This window comes from Cutaneotrichosporon cavernicola (assembly GCF_030864355.1).
Source record: "Cutaneotrichosporon cavernicola HIS019 DNA, chromosome: 6".
NCBI classification, from domain to species: domain Eukaryota; kingdom Fungi; phylum Basidiomycota; class Tremellomycetes; order Trichosporonales; family Trichosporonaceae; genus Cutaneotrichosporon; species Cutaneotrichosporon cavernicola.
This window is the reverse complement of record NC_083398.1, coordinates 1783477-1800831: the sequence shown is the minus strand read 5'-3', so window position 1 is coordinate 1800831 and position 17355 is coordinate 1783477. Positions and strand designations below refer to the sequence as shown.

General features: G+C 62.1%; 5 protein-coding genes across 5 annotated transcripts; 2 read left to right on the top strand and 3 right to left on the bottom strand.

Annotated features, from left to right (window-relative positions):
* Positions 1–775: 775 nt before the first annotated feature.
* CcaverHIS019_0606920 (uncharacterized protein) lies at positions 776–7009 on the top strand (the record flags this gene model as incomplete). Its single annotated transcript, XM_060603178.1, has 1 exon — positions 776–7009. The coding sequence occupies one exon, from the start codon at positions 776–778 to the stop codon at positions 7007–7009; it is 6234 nt and encodes a 2077-aa protein (XP_060459498.1).
* Positions 7010–7188: 179 nt separating this feature from the next.
* CcaverHIS019_0606910 (uncharacterized protein) lies at positions 7189–8336 on the bottom strand (the record flags this gene model as incomplete). The annotated part of the gene is made up of 2 exons (XM_060603176.1): positions 7189–7207; positions 7285–8336. The coding sequence occupies 2 exons, from the start codon at positions 8334–8336 to the stop codon at positions 7189–7191; spliced, it is 1071 nt and encodes a 356-aa protein (XP_060459497.1).
* Positions 8337–9222: 886 nt separating this feature from the next.
* CcaverHIS019_0606900 (uncharacterized protein) lies at positions 9223–10492 on the bottom strand (the record flags this gene model as incomplete). The annotated part of the gene is made up of 3 exons (XM_060603175.1): positions 9223–9275; positions 9309–10094; positions 10153–10492. 3 exons carry the CDS (start codon positions 10490–10492, stop codon positions 9223–9225), a joined length of 1179 nt encoding a protein of 392 aa, XP_060459496.1.
* Positions 10493–11340: 848 nt separating this feature from the next.
* Positions 11341–13895, bottom strand: CcaverHIS019_0606890 (uncharacterized protein; the record flags this gene model as incomplete). Its single annotated transcript, XM_060603174.1, has 7 exons — positions 11341–12242; positions 12279–12419; positions 12455–12517; positions 12556–12678; positions 12742–13130; positions 13161–13690; positions 13803–13895. 7 exons carry the CDS (start codon positions 13893–13895, stop codon positions 11341–11343), a joined length of 2241 nt encoding a protein of 746 aa, XP_060459495.1.
* Positions 13896–14966: 1071 nt separating this feature from the next.
* Positions 14967–17240, top strand: CcaverHIS019_0606880 (uncharacterized protein; the record flags this gene model as incomplete). The annotated part of the gene is made up of 6 exons (XM_060603173.1): positions 14967–15368; positions 15400–15600; positions 15632–15702; positions 15732–15871; positions 15902–16224; positions 16257–17240. 6 exons carry the CDS (start codon positions 14967–14969, stop codon positions 17238–17240), a joined length of 2121 nt encoding a protein of 706 aa, XP_060459494.1.
* Positions 17241–17355: the final 115 nt, after the last annotated feature.

Sequence of the window (17355 nt, the reverse complement as noted above, 5' to 3'; positions counted from 1 at the left end):
CGTGGGAAGCTTCATTTAGATCAAGGAGCGAAACGCTCCACCCGTCTTACGCCGGCATGTCCGCCGCGATCCATGTCTGTGAATGGGCGTTTCCATGTGCTGTGAGCATGAGATCGGGAGCAGGGGAGCAGGGGAGCAGGGGAGATGATGGATGATCGCGTAGATGGCAGGTGGCCAACCTCCACCGACTAACACGTGATCTAGGCTGGCTACCCACAACCCAAAGGCGCCAAGCCAAGCATCTCTCATCATCCCCCATCAACCTATCCCCCCTTCCCCCCCTCTCTGGTATGACAATGAAGGCAGCCCCACACCTACAACCATACCCGTACCCACGATTACGTGCCAGTGGCGGACCTTGCGATCCGAAACCCCCCAACCCCCGGCTCTTACACCGACCCCGCTCGCCTCAGGCCGCGCTCGGACCCGCACGGCCCGTGTCGGCGCCTCATACCTGACCTTCCTGACCTTCCTGACCTCTTAAACGCCCAGCCGCACTCATCAACCTGACGGACAAAGAACACTACTCCCATCGCTCCGCTGGGCAGGCTCCAATCCCTATACATGATGCTCGTCGATGCATCAAGCACAGGCTCGTCTCGTCTCTCGGGCCTCGTTCTCGTTCGTCGCTGCATTACACTAACATATGCTCTGGCTCCCCACTGCGCCCGGGCCGACGCGCTCCCTCTTTAAGAACTTTGCGCCAGTATCCCACGCCACACTTGCTCTTGCTCCACTCGACTATCCGACTTTCTTTCGACTTTCATTCAGACACATGAGCGGCTGTGAAGCGTGCTGCGGGGATACGCGTGTCCCTGCCCAAGCCCCGGCCTTGACGGCCAAGAAGGCTCCCGCCATCAACCTCCCCACTCCCTACCCAAAGTTCCCCGACGACGGGTGCAGCGCATGCTGCGCTGACAAGCCTGAGGCTGTCAAGGCCAAGGCCAAGGCTGAGCCCGCTGCACCAGCCACTCCTGCCCCGCCAATCAACAAGTTCCAGGACGTCAAGGCCGCCGCTACTCAGGCCAGGGCACCTTCACCTTCACCCGCTCCCACCTCGGCCCATGTCCCCGTCCCGGTCAAGGCTGCCACCGAGGTAAAGCCCACACAGACCAAGGTGAGTGTCGTGTTTTCGGGCGCGGGGCTCGCGGTTGAGACGGAGAAAAAGGATGAAGAGAAGGAGAAGGCTGTCAAGGAGGTCAAGGCGGTTGTGAACGGCGTCAAGGAGGTCAAGGAGGTCAAGGCGGTTGTGAACGGCGTCAAGGAGGTCAAAGAGATCAAGGCGGTTGTGGACGGCGTCAAGGAGGTCAAAGAGATCAAGGCGGTTGTGGACGGCGTCAAGGACGTCAAAGAGATCAAGGTAATCATGAAGGAGGAGCCCAAGCAAGCCCAACCCGCCAAGGAGGAGGAGCCCAGGACACCCAAGAGCGTCAAGTTTGCCGCCGGCGCCGCACTCGAGCAAGTGCAGGAGATCCCGGCCCGTGCGCCGCTCGAGCCCAAGCTCCTCGAGGGCCCAGTTATGGCCGGTGTTGTGGAGAAGAAGGACGACAAGCCCAAGATGCCATCGATGATGCCGACTGGAGTGTTTTTCCGCTTTGGCGCTGTAAAGCCCAAGCAGCCGAGCGAGGTCAACTTTTCGTGGGGCAAGCCCGTGCCCACTATTCTGCCGGCCAAGACTGCACCTCTTGCGGCCCCGGCTACGCTGGCCGCACTCGAGGCCGCCGTCGAATCGCCATCGTCGCCCAAGGCTAAGGAGACCAAGGAGCTGAAGGAGCCCAAGGTTGAGACCGCTCCAACCAAAATCGAGGAGCTTGCCGTCAAGGCCGAGGTCAAGGCTGAGGTCAAGATGGAGGCCCAACCTGCCGCTGTCCCCAAGGTCGAGCCCCAGGTTGAGTCCAAGCCTGCGCCCAAGGTCGAACCCAAGCCAGCTCCGGCCAAGGAGCAGCCCGCCCCGAAGGTCGAGGCCAAGGTCGAGGCCAAGGTCGAGGCACCCGTGCCCGCTCCCAAGGTTGAGGCCAAGTCCGCGTCAGCCCCAGTCGCCGCCGAGTCCAAGGACTTGAAGCCCGTCGAGGTTGCGCCACCCGTCGCTGCGCCGCCAGCGTTCTACAGCGCCGTAAGCGCGTTCATCTCCGTCTCCAAGGCCAGGGCCGTCAAGGTCGAGCACAAGGTTGAGCCCAAGGTCGAGGTCAAGGTCGAGGTCAAGCCCGCCGCCACCCCCGTCAAAATCGATAAGGAAGAGCCCAAGGTCGAAGTCAAGGAGGTCAAGCCTGTCGGTCCCAAGGTCGAGATCAAGTCGACCCCCGCGCCTCCCAAGGTCGAGGTCAAGTCGACCCCCGCGCCCCCCAAGGTCGAGGTCAAGGCTGCGATCCCCGCGCCTGTCGCGCCCATGGTGGAGGTTAAGGCGCCTGCTCCGGCGCCGGCCAAGGTTGAGGTCAAGGCGCCTGCTCCTGCCGAGGCCGAGGTTAAGGCTCCCACTCCTGCACCTGCCAAAGACGAGATTAAGGCTCCAGCTCTCGCGCCGACCAAGGTGGAGGCCAAGGCGGTGCCTGCTTCCGCCCCCTCTCCCGACCCCGCCAAGGTCGAGGCCAAGGTTGAGGTCAAGGTCGAGACCAAGGTTGAGGTCAAGGCTCCCGCTCCCAAGGCTGAGGTCAAGGCCGAGGTCAAGACCCCCGCGGCTCCAGCCAAGGAGGTCAAGCCTGAAGCCAAGGTCCCGGCCAAGGTTGAGGTCCCCGTGAAGGCCGAGGCCAAGCCTGCGCCTGCGCCTGTCAAGGCGGAGGTCAAGGTTGAGACCAAGCCTGAGCCCAAGGTCGCCGAGCCCAAGGTCGAGGTTAAGCCGGCTCCGGCGCCCAAGGCTGAAGTCAAGGCCCCGGCCGCCGCCGAGGTTGAGGCGAAGTCTGCTCCCGCTGTTGCGCCGGCCAAGGTTGAGATCAAGCCTGCCCCTGCTCCCGTCAAGGTTGAGGCCAAGCCCGCTGTTCCCAAGGTTGAGCCTGCCCCCGCGCCCAAGCCTGAGCCCAAGGCTGCCGAGGCAAAGCCCGAGCTCAAGGTTGCCGAGGCCAAGCCCAAGGCCCAGTTCAACGACTTCAACTTCTGGAAGGCCCCGATCGCCGACTTCCCCACGCCTTCTCCCACCGTCATGGCCAACCCCGTGCCCAAGGTAGACGTCAAGCCTGCGCCTGTTCCTGCTGCCAAGGTCGAGGTTAAGACCCCCGCCGTGCTTCCTGCTCCCAAGGTCGAGGTTAAGACCCCCACCGCGCCGGCTCCTGCTCCCAAGGTCGAGGTCAAGCCCACCGTCGCTCCTGCCGCCCCCAAGATCGAGGTCAAGGCCGCGCCTGCTCCCGCCAAGATTGAGGTTCCCGCCGCTTCCAAGGGCCCTGTCAAGCCGGCTGAGACTAAGCCTGCAGAGAACAAGGTCGAGGCCGCCAAGCCTGTCGAGAAGCCTGTCGCCAAGGAGGTTAAGGTCGAGGTGAAGCCCGGCGCGCCCAAGACCGAGGCCAAGCCTGAGCCCAAGGCCGTCTCTGCGCCTGCTAAGGTCGAGCCTGCTCCCAACGCCGAGGCCAAGCCTACACCTGCTCCCAAGGTTGAGGCCAAGGCCGCCCCCGTTTCTGCTGCCAATGTCGAGGCCAAGGCTGCCCCCGCTCCTGCTGCCAAGGTCGAGGCCAAGGCTGCCCCCGCTCCTGCTGCCAAGGTCGAGGCCAAGGCTGCCCCCGCTCCTGCTGCCAAGGTCGAGGCCAAGCCCACCTCTGCTCCTGCTCCTGCCCCGGCCAAGGTCGAGGTGAAGGCTGCTCCCGCCCCGACCAAGGTCGAGGTGACGGCTGCTCCTGCCGCCATGGCCGAGGCCAAGGTCGTCCAAGCTCCCGCTCCCAAGGTCGAGCTCAAGACCACCCCCGCTCCTGCTCCTGTGCCCAAATCCGCTCCTGCCCCCGCCGCTCCCAAATCGGAGCCCAAGATCGACAAGCCCGTCGAGGTCAAGCCCACTCCTGCCGTCGCTCCCAAGGCTTCTCCTTCTCCTGTGGCCGCTCCTGCTCCCAAGGCTACTCTCACGGCGCCTGCCCCTGCGCCTGCTCCTGCTCCCGCCGGTGCTCCCAGGGCTGCCACTCCTCCTCCTCCCAAAGCCTCTCCTGCTCCCGCTCCCCCGAGCCCCAGGGCTGCCCCTCCCGCTCCCAAAGTTGAGAAGCCCGTTGAGAAGACTCCCGAAGCTCCCAAGCCTGCTGCTGTCCTCAAGGCAGTTGCTGCTCCCATTGCTGCGGCCCCTCCTAAGCCCGTTGCCGCTCCCGCTCCTGCTCCTAAGGCTCCTACTCCCGCTCCTGCCGGCGCTCTTTCCGAGGCTACCTCCCCCGCACTCAAGCCTGCTGTTCTTACCTCGCCCACCCCTGCTCTTAAGGTCGAGGCCAAGCCTACCGTTCCTGCTCCTGCCAAGGTTGAGAAGGCTGTCGAGAAGCCCGCCCCCATCGCCGCTCCCAAGGTCGCCGAGAAGCTTACGCCTGCTCCCGCCGCCGCCAAGCCTGCCCCAGCTCCCGCCCCAATCCCCAACACCCCCAAGCCTGCTGTCGCCGAGAAGGCCGCCGCGAAGCCTCACCCCAAGGTTGAGAAGGCCGAGGTCAAGACTGTGCCAGCTCCTGCCGCTCCTGTCACCAAGCCAGCCGCCCCTATCGTCAAGCCCGCCGCTCCTGCGCCTGCACCGGCACCTGTTGTTGCCAAGCCTGCATCCGCTCCGGCGGTTGCCAAGCCTGAGATGAAGCCCGAGCCGAAGACTGTGACCAAGGAGGCTCCCAAGCCTGAGGTCAAGGTCGAGGTGAAGGCTGTGCCAGCCAAGGTCGAGGCCAAGGTCGAGGCCAAGGCTGCTCCTGTGGCTAAGGCGGAGGTCAAGGTTGAGCCTAAGGCCGTCCCGGCTGCTGCTACCAAGGCCGAGTCTACGGTCGAGGTCAAGGTTGCATCTGCGCCTGCTCCGAAGGCCGAGGTCAAGGCAGAGCCCAAGGATGCGCCGCGGGTTGCTCAGGCACCCGTTCCAGCCACGGCTGAGGCTAAACCACAGGCCAAGGTTGCTCCGGCCGCTGCCCCATCCAAGGAGGTCAAGGTTGAGGCGAAGCCCGCGACTCCGGCCAAGGTGGAGACGAAGCCTGCACTGCCGCTTGCCAAGGCTGTGGCTAAGGTGGAGGCGAAGGCTCCTGTGTCCGCACCAGTGGCGGTGAAGCACGAGCCAGCGACCAAGGCGGAGGCGTACAAGACTGGACCAGCTAGCACCCAGCCGGTCGCCCCCAAGGCGGCGCCTGCGTCCGCACCAGCCCTCAAGGCGGTGGAGACAAAGGCGATCGAGAAGCCGGCGGTCAAGGCGGATGCGAAGGCTCCGGAACCGCTCAAGGCAGAGGCACCGATCGCGGTGGCCAAGGCGGAGGCGAAGGTGCTCTCGGTAGCGACGCCCACCGTGGCGGCGCCCCAGGTCACCCCGGCGGCGCGCTGGATTGACCTCCTGCATGCGGAGGAGGAGACTGAGCGCAAGACTGGACGCCGTGGCCGGGTCTCTGCCCCTGCCTCTACACCTTCCACTCCCCGCGCGCAGTCGCCCGCAGCGCGTTGGCTCAACGTCATCAAGGGAGAGGACGATGCGTCCAAGGCTCTTCCTGATAAGCGCACCACCCCTCTACCCAAGCGCGAGGATGAGGCTGCCAAAGCTCTGCCCGCATCCAAACCTGCGGCTACTCCCAAGCTCACTCCTACCCCTGTTCTCCCTCCCCTCGCACCCACTGAGAGTACTGAGCGCGTTCCTGAGAAGGTCGTTGAGAAGATCGAGAAGGCGCCCGTGAACGCGCCCAAGCCCGTTGAGAAGACATCCCCTCTCCCTGTTCCCCAAGCTTCCATCCCAGTTCCTGTCCGAGCCCCCGTTCCCGTCCCTCCAGTTCCCGCACCCACCCCTGCGTGCAAGGCTGACATCAAGGTCCCCGCAAAGGCCGACAAGCCCAAGCCCGCGCCCCTGGCGCCGGTCCGCGCGCTCGCCAAGTTCGAGTTTGCGCCCGACACGCCAGTGTCGGCCGTGGAGCGTCCAGTTTCCCCGAACGACGTTCTTCTTCCTTCCTCTTCCTCCTTCCCAACCTCTCCTCTCTCGACTCCACCCCCGCGCGCTCCAGCCGAACGCGCCCCTTGGCCCTCCCACGCCGCCACCCGCATGCACCTCCCCTCCCACACCGTCCGCGAGGTCCGTCCCGGCTCGCCCCGCGACCCGCTTCCCCAGTTCTCCGCCCCGGCCCCGGCCGTCCGGCACACGTCGCTGGCGGCCGGGTCCGCTCCTGCCCTCACGCCTGGCGCGGCAACCGTCGTTGCCGTCCTCTCCGACGCCGCCGTCCACAAAGTCTCGCCCGCAACCGCGAGCGCCCTGACTGCGCCCGTGGCGCCTGGTCGCGACTCGCTCCACGTTGAGGCCGTGACGCCTTCGACACGCCTCGGATCGCCTTCCGGCACCCCCTTGCCCAAGATCTCGTCCACCGCTCCTACGCCACTGCTGGCTCCCGCCGACGCGTCGTCGTGGGAGGAGGAGCTCGCTGACGGCGAGGTGGAGATCGAGCTGCTTGCGCCGCCTCTTGTGGTCAACCTCGAGCCCTCGTCCCCGACTGACGTTCAGAACCTTGGCGGCTCAAGTGGTATCGGCTCCGCTGGCGACAGCGTGCTCGACATCCTGGCCTCGACCCGCCGGCCTGCGCCCATCTCGGCCCTCTTCGAGGCCTACGAGGACGACACGGCCTCCCTCGGCGCTTGTGAGGCCGAGCTCCGTGCCTTCCAGGCTGCCCTCGCCGACGCAGAGGCCGACGCAAACGCCAAGCGCATCCGTGTCCTCGCTTACCAGGTCGCACTTGACGAGGAACTGGCCGCGCTCGAGGCCGAGCGCGCCGGCCTCCTCCGCATCCGTGAGGCAATCTTCGCCGACCACATCAAGGATACTCGCGTCCTCGGCAGCAGCACTCGCGTCGCAGTTGCCGCGGCCCGTGATGGTTGGTGCCGCCTGTGGGTCGACGCGTAGTCTCACACACAGCCATTCTCTCTAAGTAACCGAAAGTAGCGCCCAGCGCTTTTCCTAGTCCCAGTCTAGATGATGTACAAGCGTGATACGACCTGTGCTGCTTGGTTGGACCTTTGCACTGAAAATGAGGCTATTCTGGGCTTGAGCAGAGCTTGGAGGGTCTATTGTCTACTCTCGCACTACAACTTGGCTCGAGACCTGGTCTCAGCGTCGATCTCGTGCACCGGGCCGGGCTTGTACTCTCTTCATTATCTCCCATCAAAACCCACACTCACACCTCCTTCATCTCCTTGAGGAGCGTCTCGACGAGTTCAGCCGCACCCATCTGGCGAGCGAGAGGCGCTCCCTGACCCGCCCAAAACGGGCCCCACGCCTGGTCACCCTTGGCGCTCGCTGCTCCATGGAGCTGCTTGGCCAAGTCGTAGGCGTTCGGGTATCCTGCGATCTGCACTCCGTCCTTTTCGATCTGGTCGAGCAGACGCGTCCAGTTCGACTCAACGGAGCGCGCAGGCCGGCCCGAGATGGCAGCGACGAGGCGCGTGTGCTGTCCACCCTCCTTGAGTGCCTTGCGATGTGCTGGCGGGGCAGCGCTCTCCGTCGTGTCGATGAACGCAGTGCCGAGCTGCGCCGCTGCTGCCCCAAGCGCGAGGTATGCGTTAATGCCCGCGCCATCCATGATTCCGCCAGCAGCGATGACTGGAACGCCAATCGACTTTGTGAGGAGCGAAACTAGCGACGCAGTGGAAAGCTGGTCATCCGGTCCGTTGGGGTTAAAGATACCCCGGTGTCCACCAGCCTCGTACCCCTGGGCGACGACGGCGTCGACGCCCGCAGCCTCACAAGCCTTGGCCTCCTCGAGGCTGGTTGCTGAGGCGAGCAACACAGCGCCATAGTTCTTGAGAGCCTTGGTGACCTCTGGTGGCGGCAAGCCGAAATGGAAGCTCACGACCGGCGGCTTCTCCTCAAGTAACATGGCGAGCATATCCTTGTCAGTCTTCAAGGTACCGTATATCGTCCGGAGACCGCTTGGAGCCGCAACACCGTACTTGTCAAACTCTGGGGCGAGGTATTTGCACCATGCGGCGTCGCGGGCTGTATCGGAGACGAAGGGTTCGTGTACGAAGAGGTTGACATTGAACGGCTTATCGGTTCCCTCGCGGATAGCGCGAATCACCTTACGTCCAGCCTCGGCGTCACCGGCACCAATGCCAACACTGCCGAGTCCGCCGGCATTCGAGACGGCCACAGCCATGGCCGGCGTCGCGGTCCCGGCCATCGGGGCCTGGATGATTGGGTGCGTGATGCCGATGCGCTTGAGGAGACTCATCGTAAATGGATGGGAGTGGGAGATGGGTTAATGGAGATCAGAATGGAGAAACGTGTGTTCCCAGGCTTTATGACGCAGACTCACGAGGTTGCCAACAGAAAGCCGATGCCGATGCTCACCATACCATACATTAGCTCAGCACCCATCTCGGTCTCGCTCGGCAGCTCTCGGCTCCACGCATCTTTCCCACTCCTTCACACCTGCATTCTGTGCATGTGCTGACTCGTCCGATAGCCGGCTTTTAGGAAACTTCCTTGCCGAGCGGCTCCAGACGCAGATTCCGTGACTGCTTTGTCCGCCCGGACGTTGGCGGAGGTTCCGGCTACATCGAGGCATTGTTTTAGTAATCGAAATCGATTCCGCAAAGCCTGCTTCGAAGATCCATGAGGAATAATTACTTGTCCCCGATATTTGTTCAACAACTACACCGTTGGTGAAACGGTATCATGCGTCGTTGCCATCGACGCGGCAGGGGTTCGACTCCCTTACGGTGTAAATCTTTTTTAATTTATTTGCCCCAGCCCAACCCTTCTTTTTTAGGCCTGGCTAGATGAGTTCCACTTCAACTCGAAGGCCCCGGCTTGATAACACAGAGATGCATCGATAGATTATAACCGTGTCAGACCGTTGCAGGCCAGCTACTCGGGGCACGTGGGCGGCTTGGGGGTGTGACCCAGCAGGCGGAACATGTTGTCGAGCGCCCACGGACGAAAAACGCATCTCTCGATCTTTTAAAAGGTAGTGTCAGGCGACAAAAGGTCGATTATGCCTGGCCAACCGACATTGTGAGTAACGGACTTGAGAACCGGCCCAACGATTTCCACTGTCAGTCTACTTGAGTACATGTATTCATCGTGTCTAGGTATTTCAGATATGTCGTGAGAATTTACACGCGCGCCAGTCGGAGCGCAGCAGCCATAACTGCGAGAGGGACCGACACTGGAATCAGCTCACACCGACAGCACGACTTACTCGACCAGATCGGCGACGCGCTCGACGTGCCATTTGCCGAGACACCACTTGCCGTGGCGTTGCCTCCGCCCATTGTACCGTTAGGGGGTGCGCCTCCTGGGCCGCCGCCGCCGGGCCCGCCCATGCTGTTGGCGTTGGCGACACCGCCGCCCTCGCCATAGTTCGCCGCGGCCTGGACCGTACTGCTCGCGCTCGCGTTAATCCCCATAGCGATCCAGGCGAACACGCCGTCCTCGATCGTATTTCCGAGCAGGACATACTCGAGGAACGGGTCGATGTTCGTCGCCTCCTGGGACAGAATCATGTCGGCGCTATTCTGGGTCAGGGTCTGCGTGTTGGTGCTGTATGGTGACGCAGCCTCGACTTGAGAGATCAGGTCTTGGTCGAGGAAGAGCTGGCCGACATGAGAGGTGGTGTTACCGCCGGTGATAGTGTTGTTGGGCAGGAGGGTCCACGATCCCTCAGTATGCGCGAGGAGGTGGATGTGAGTTGCGCGGCCCGTATAGTGACCCGGCACGGTCGTGTGGAAGGTCACCACGCCCTCGGCGTCGGTAGCCTGGATGCCGCGGAGGAAAGTTGCGTTGATGTTCGCCTTATCGGCACTGTTCCCGTTTCCCTGGGACACGACGCCCGAGTACACGCCTGTTGAGTTACAGTGCCAGAAGTCCAGGGCGACGTTTGGGAGTGGCTGGCACGTGTTTGTGTCGATTATCTGGATGTCGACGGTTAGGGGGACGCCGGCCTGTCCCTCCGTGATGTTGCTGCGAAAGTACTCGCCCGTGACGTCTGGTGTCAGCGAGACAAGAGCACCAGCACCAATCTCCAGCGTCCGAGAAAGACTCACAGTACGGTCCCTGCGTCGTATCCGGACCAAGGATACACGCATTACTTCCCCCGAACAGTGTGCTCGCCGAGGAATTCGTCGTAATGCCCGTCAGGTTCGACTTGTGGCTTGTCCCCAACACTGTCGCGACATCGCGCTTGAGGGAACGGTGGAGTGCAGCGCGGCGAGCGGCATTTCGCGACTCCAGCCCACGCGCGGCGAGTTGGGGTGCGCAGTGGGACAGAGAGCGGCGGCCCATTGATGCGAGCGACGCGGCGCGTTCGGCCGCCTCATGCGCGTGGTCGTGGCCTGGGTGGGCGAGGGCTGCTGACGCAAGCAGGAGGACGGTGAAGGCAAACATGATGTTCTGGAGATGATGCATCCTCGCTCTACCTACTTATAGCAATGCACAGAGAAGTTGGGCAATGCAAGCGCAGCGAGGTCAGCTGGCCATGTCGCAATATCGCAGTCGGTTTAGTCGGGCCGATTCCATTCCGCTCCCTTGCAGCAGCAGATCAGCAACTAGATTTTTGAGATCAGATCGTGCCAAGCCCGCCCTCCCACTTCGCTTAACCATGGAGAGGCAGAAGAAAGAGCTGCGGCGGGTGCGGCAGCGCAGCAGTTTGCCTGCTGTCTTTGTACCCCCTAGAGTGTATGACGGCAACGGCTATGGGCGGTTGAGAGGACTGCTGATGTGAGCGTGATCGATCGGCTGCGTAATGTGGCGACCTGCAACATTACTTTGTGACCTCATCGACCAAAGCTTGCCGGGCCTCCTAGGCCTGGATCGGCGGCGCTCCAGGACTATCGGCTCGTTTTTCAGGTCAGCTCCTCGTGCAGCAGCGCAGCGAGACACTGGATACCAGGAGGACTGCAGCGCAGCCAGCACTGGATGCAGGGAAGAGGCCAGAGCGGGGTTCTTTGGGGTCTATTGGTCCGGACCCGGAATGATAAATGGATATTCTTCGGCCTAACATCACAACCTTAACTTCGCGTGCTGCGCTGCGCGTCACTGGCTCCTAACCAGGCCCCTGTTGATATTCCTGGCGGTGTATTGGTTGGCCAAGACAATCCGCGGTGCGGTGATTTTCTATTGTGATGATTGGGTGATAAGATGCAAACATCGCGCAGTAACTGCGCCAGAGCGCGGATATATATCTTGCCAAGACTACATCGACCAAAATGGACACAAGAGTACACAGCTCGCAGTTACAGCGTCTCGGGCATATTCAGCGCCTCACCCAGCAGCGTCGCGTACAGGCTCGAGGTGGAAAGGCCTGCGCTTGGGCCCGCATGGTCCCAGATAGACTGGAAGATCATGTCCTGCTCGAGGTCGGCCGCAGGCATGTGTGACGTGAGGTCAAGCTGCCACCCCAAGCCACCCTCGGCTGCAGCTGCGGCAAGCGGTGGGGCCGGTGGTGTTGCGACTAACGGCACCTCGGCGGGCGCCTCGACAGGCGGCGGGGGGAAGGGTATGCCAGGCTGGATCTCGGGTTGTTTGGGCCAGAACACGAGTGTGCGGTTCGAGATCTGCCCAGCGTGCCAGTGCTTCCCCAGGCGGGCAAGTAGGACGGCGAAACCAGAGGGAAAGTGCTCGTCGTCAATGGCGGCTGCACCCAGCGCCGCGACCGTTCGCTCCAACATCGCGACAATGCTCGACTCGCCGTGTTCCACTGCACCAATGGCGAGAGCCTTGTACAGGAATGTTGTGGCGAAGAGGATGTACTGGAAGATGCGCGAGGGGCAGAAACGCAGATGACCTCGCGCCTCCAGCATGTTCGTGGTCGTTTCAAGAATTGCGCGCGCCGCTGACAGCGCCTCAATGATCCACGGACCCTCGACCGCATTCAGCAGCGACGGCGTCTCCCACGAGGGGTCGTCGCGCTGACGCGCACGTCGCAGCCGCCTCTGGAGGGAACGTAGTGCCAGTGAGTTCGCGTACAGCACAAGGTAGTCAAACTCAAGCTGCAGAATTGCAGAGCTCAGCGTACCCTCTCGCAATCTCTGGTCGCAGCAGTTGCGGTTGTGACGCATGTCGAGGCGCAGGGAGCGCATGAACGACTCCCACGCGCCGGAGCGGAGGAGGGTGTATGTGATCTCCTTGCTCCAGTCTGGTGTCAGCTGGTCCAATGGGGGAGTAAGCTCACAGAGATGCTGTTGGATCGATCCAAGCAACTGGCCGTTGCTCGTCAACGTGAACAAGTCGCCCGCCCACGCGTCCGTAGTCTTGTCCTTGCGAATGGCGCTGTTGACAACTGAAAGGCTCTCCCACCATTTGGAGGTCATGTCTGATGTCAGCGACATGATGTCACAATGGCCTTACTCGGCAGCATGACGGCGCTCCGGCCAAGACGGGCTGCGATGTGCGATTCCGCATTGTAGCAGTCTGGCGTTAGGTTCGTCTTGGAATAGCTCCAAGCTCACAGATCCATGTCTTGAGCGGGCGCTCATACTTCCATGTGTCCGGCCAATTCTCCTTTGCAGCCTCGGCAGCCTGGAACACGCTGTCTTCCATGCCGAGTTCCTGCGCGATGCGGATAGCAAGACCTGGTGTCAGCTCTGCACGAACTGAAAAGGTGCGATCCTCTGGCGTGTCAGGAGCCAACGTACCGATGTTACTCCAGCAGTAAGCATCGTATCGCAAGCTTGGGCGCAGTAGGCGCGCCTCCTCCGAGTCCGGCTCCTCGCGCGACCTCCGCTTCCGCGTAGCAGGGAGAAGCGGCCACTCGCTAAGCAGAAGTAGGGCCTCAACTGTACTGGCCGAACGCAACTCAAGATCGCCGTCCATGAGGGACGTGAGCTCGGCCCGCACCCATAGCGACACGACGGCGTGGATCTCGGCAGCGCGGTCCGGTTCGAGGACGTTTGCATAGCGGGACGCGATACCGACAATTGCGCCAAGTAGGAGGGCCTCGTCAGCCACTAGGGTAGGGAGGTACGCGGGCTCAAGGACGCGCGGGTGAATGAGGGGAAAGAGCGGCGCCATGTGCATTTCGAAGCTGAATCAGCTCCGCCAAGGGGATACTCACAATCCCAACAACGCTGCAGCCTCCTCCTCGCTCAGCCCGCCCGCCTCGACCGGCGCCCACCAGTGCCACGGACTGAGTCCGCCGCGTGGGTTCGTCTCGTTCACTCTCTCACCTGCCGGCCCAGTCTGGTACCGGAGTGAGCTGGCGCTAGCGAGCAGACGCAGTGCGTCATTCGGGTTCTGGAGATTGGACATCAGGAGGGCGCTACCTCCGCCACGCCCCTCATCGCCCTCATCTTCGAGTGGTGGGGACTGTCGGTCGTCCCTCTCCTCCTCATAGCGGGCGTACGCGTGCTCGTGCGGAGGGGAGTGTGCTAAGGTCCTCTGCGGAGGTAGGGCAGGCTTAGCGAAGGTTGGTACAGTGGGTGGTGCCGCAGTGGGCGCTGGGATGTGGGTCACCGGTACGTCAGGGAGGGCGTAGCGCACGACAGTAGACATGGCGCGCACGCACTCGCGCCGCTCACGGGTGCAACGGACACACGGACCGTCCCATGGCTTATCTGGGTCACCGAAGCTGCATTTCAGCTTGCGCTGGAGTCAGCGCCTTGGCCGAGGACCATTCCAGAGCAGGCGTTGAGTGACAAGATGGATGGCCACCGGAGGGCAGGGAAGGTGCAGGTTGATGGCGGTGGAGATGACTCACGGAGCGGCAGGGATAGCAGGCGCGATAGGTTCGCTTTGGCCGCTTCGCTGGGGGCCCGGCGTTGTCCGGCTCGGCGCCGAGGACGGAGGACATGACAAGCTGCGTTGGTTGGCTTGTGGACCAGTGGATGGAGAGGAACCAACATCGAAGGGTGGGGGGGATCGGGATGGGACCGGCCATTCCCGACAACCTCGGTATGTTCCGGGTGGTGCCGCCTATGTACAACTGGCAGTTTGACATCATCCATGCTTTGCTTGCGCATGCTTGCAACGGCTATGCTAACGACTGACATCTACCTGTGTTGAGGCTAGGACTGCTTTGACTTTGACAGCCAGCCTGCAGCAGGCTACTCTGGGCATCTGGGCATCCCGGCTGATGGCATGCGTGGGCTGATGTCTCAAGAGATGAGCAAGTTGGATGACACCATCACCGAAATTGCTTCCGCACCGACAGAATCCATCACCGAGCTACCCAGTCGCTTTGCCGTTCTCCTATCTTCGCCGTGCGCCGTCGGAACCCTTCTCTACATCTTCGCAGTGGTTGTCCTCGCCAGACTCTGTGGGCTCGGAGCCTTGGAGGTATTTCCCTTCCCAATATCTGACGCTGCCACCTGCTCCACCTGCTCCACCTTCTCTTCTCCCATACCCCCGACCAGCTGCAGAAATGCTGCCTAGTCCAGTTCACTGTTTAAGTGTCGCACTCGGTTGGTCCTGTTTTGGGTTTCACTTCCGCGTCTTGTATTCGAGATGGCCGTCCGGCGTCTGACGTGTTCGGTGGCCATGCCGGGATGAGGCGCTGAGCGCATGACGACACCACAAGTCCAATGGCTAGCAATGTTGACGTTCCGCTCAGGCACCAGGCGTTCCGTCACTTATCGAACGATACCAGCAACAGCCCTCATCTCATCACTGCTCAGACCTACGGTCACAAACTGTACGTGGTACAAGCCACAGTGTATCACCAAACCAGCCTCGTACGAGCTCAAACTGATGCTTCTTACGGCTGAAATGTCCAGATTGATCTCACCCTGACATGTGATGGGGGATCCAGTTGATACATGTGATGTCCGATGACACCATCCTCGCCGTCTTCAACTCTGTGGACTGGACGCCAGAACGGCTCAAGAAGATGTCCTAGCAGCGTCGAGGAAGTCGATACACACCCATGGGCGTCCTCATCCAAGCACAGATCGCCGCCGCGCAAGGCATAGTCCACAGGCCGCCCCGCGCGGCTGGAAAGGGCGCTGCCTGTCTCGACGCTGTCTCTCTGCTGTCCTTTGCCGACCACCCCGATCCCCTCCAGTCGAGGCTAGCGATGTCCTCGGTCGTGGCTTGTTATGACGCCTACGTTCTGGGGAGGGACGGGTGGTCCGAGCTCGGCGCCTACTTTGCGGAGTACAGACACTCCATCCTGCCGGAGATGGACGCTTTCCGCTCCCCGTCGACGGAGACGATCAATGTGTTCGCGCATACGGGAGAGGTGTTCAACCAAACCGTCCTCGTCTCCAGAGGAAGTTGGGAGGCGGGTGTCAGGACAGAGGCGTTGTGGGACCGGCAGGTCTACCTCGTGAGTAGAGCGAGGGACGAGTTGACGACAGCACCACGCATTCGGGTGGGCCATCTACGTCCTCCTCGGAGCAATTGTTCTCTCCGCGCTCGTTGGCCGCTTTGTGGTTCTCCGACCAAGTGGGTTCATGTACACCGCCTACAAGCGACATATTTCGACTCCCGCAGCGTTCGGGCACCGGCACCTGCGCGGACGGCTCTTCTCCGTACCCACCAGGCTACAAGCCATCTTTGTACGTCAAGCCCTTGTGCATTCTGATAAAGATTGCGCTCTACCTCGCCCTCAACCTCATCTGGAGCTGCATTGGCTATCGCACGTCCCAGGATAATCTTTTGTGAGCCACCTCGCGATACGCTGACCCAGCTTTCCCGGCCGCCCGGATCAGCAGCTCGCACGATATGTTGCCGACCGCACCGGCGTCATGTCATTCTACAACCTGCCCCTGTTGTTTCTCCTCGCTGGGCGGAACGACGTGCTCCTCTGGCTCACCGGCTGGTCTTATGGTCAGTGATCCAGGGAAACGCTAACCCTAGCGTCATGTACCCTCTGGCACCGATGGGTAGCACGTGTTGCGACACTCCAAGCCATTGTGCACTCGGTCGCCTATACCTGGCTTGAGAAGGATAGCCTCGTCGAGCTCTTTGCCGAGAATCCCTGGCGCTCTGGCGTTGTCGCGACTATCGTGATGGCGCTCATGCTCCCTCTGGCCGTTCGGCCGCTGCGTGAGCGCGCGTACGAGGTCTTCCTGGCAATCCACATCGTCTTCTCCATCGTCCTCCTGGTCCTCCTTTTCTTGCACGTCCACAATTTCGGTACCGGGTACCACGCATACCTATGGTCCTGCATCGGCGTCTGGGTATGTTTCTACCTGTTCCTCACTGACAGAAGGCGTTTGACCGTGCCGCACGCGCCACCCGCGTCCTGTTCCTCACGCCCACTCTCAAACCGAATGCTCTCGCCCTCCTCCCAAACACCCAGGGTTTCGTCCGCCTCGCAGTCCGTACGCAGCGCGCTCTCGCCCCCGTCCCCGGCACTTACTTCTTCCTCCACCTCCCTTCGGTGTCACCGCTCGCCAACCACCCATTTACGCTCGCGTCGTGGCGTCGGACTGCCGCGGGAGGTACAGAGCTACACTTTCTGTGCAAGCCTCGTGGAGGCTCTACGTCCTTGTTGAGGGCGAGCGTGGAGCGGACACTCGCCAACGCAATCCCACAAGAGCTGGGCGCGCTGAAGCTGCCCGTCCTCCTCGAAGGACCCTATGGAGTCTCGCACAATCTGAATGGTTTTGACCGCGTCCTTCTCGTCGCGGGCGGAAGCGGGATCACAGCGCTCCTTCCCTACTTGGGGCGACAGCGACTCTCGGTCGTGTGGATGGTACAAGATGCGACCCAGGCCGAGGACGTGCTGGTCAACGAGCTTCGTCAATCAGCTATCGGAGAGGCCCACGTCGACGTCTGGGTCACAGGCGGCGCCATGCCGAGTGGATGCATGAACGGCTGGCCGCTTGGGGCGCCCGCGACGCCACCCCGCCCTCCATCACCCGAGATCCCCTCTCCAGTGGCGTTTTCCGAATACCGCTGCAGCTATAACGCCTACTTGTACAAACCGACACTGTCTTCACCAGGAGCCAAGTTTGTCCTTGACGGCTACACTGTGGTCGAGAAGGGCGAACACGCGGGCCGTGTTTGTGTGCGCTGGGGTCGCCCTTGCGTCGCCGAGGTACTCCAACGCCACCTCTCCACGCAGAGGTTGGCTGTACTAGCCTGCGGTCCCGATGGGATGATGGACGACATGCGGGCGGCAGTGGCTGCGGCATACGGCCGCGTGGATGGGCACCAGCTTGATTACTTCGAGGAGGCGTTCTCGTGGTGATGTACAAATTTTCCGTTATCACGGTGCGGAACGGGCCTCCTCCGAAGCGGAAATCTCCCCTGCGATCCATGTGGTGCGGCCACTTGGAACCCTCCTTCTCGCATCAGGTGCCTCC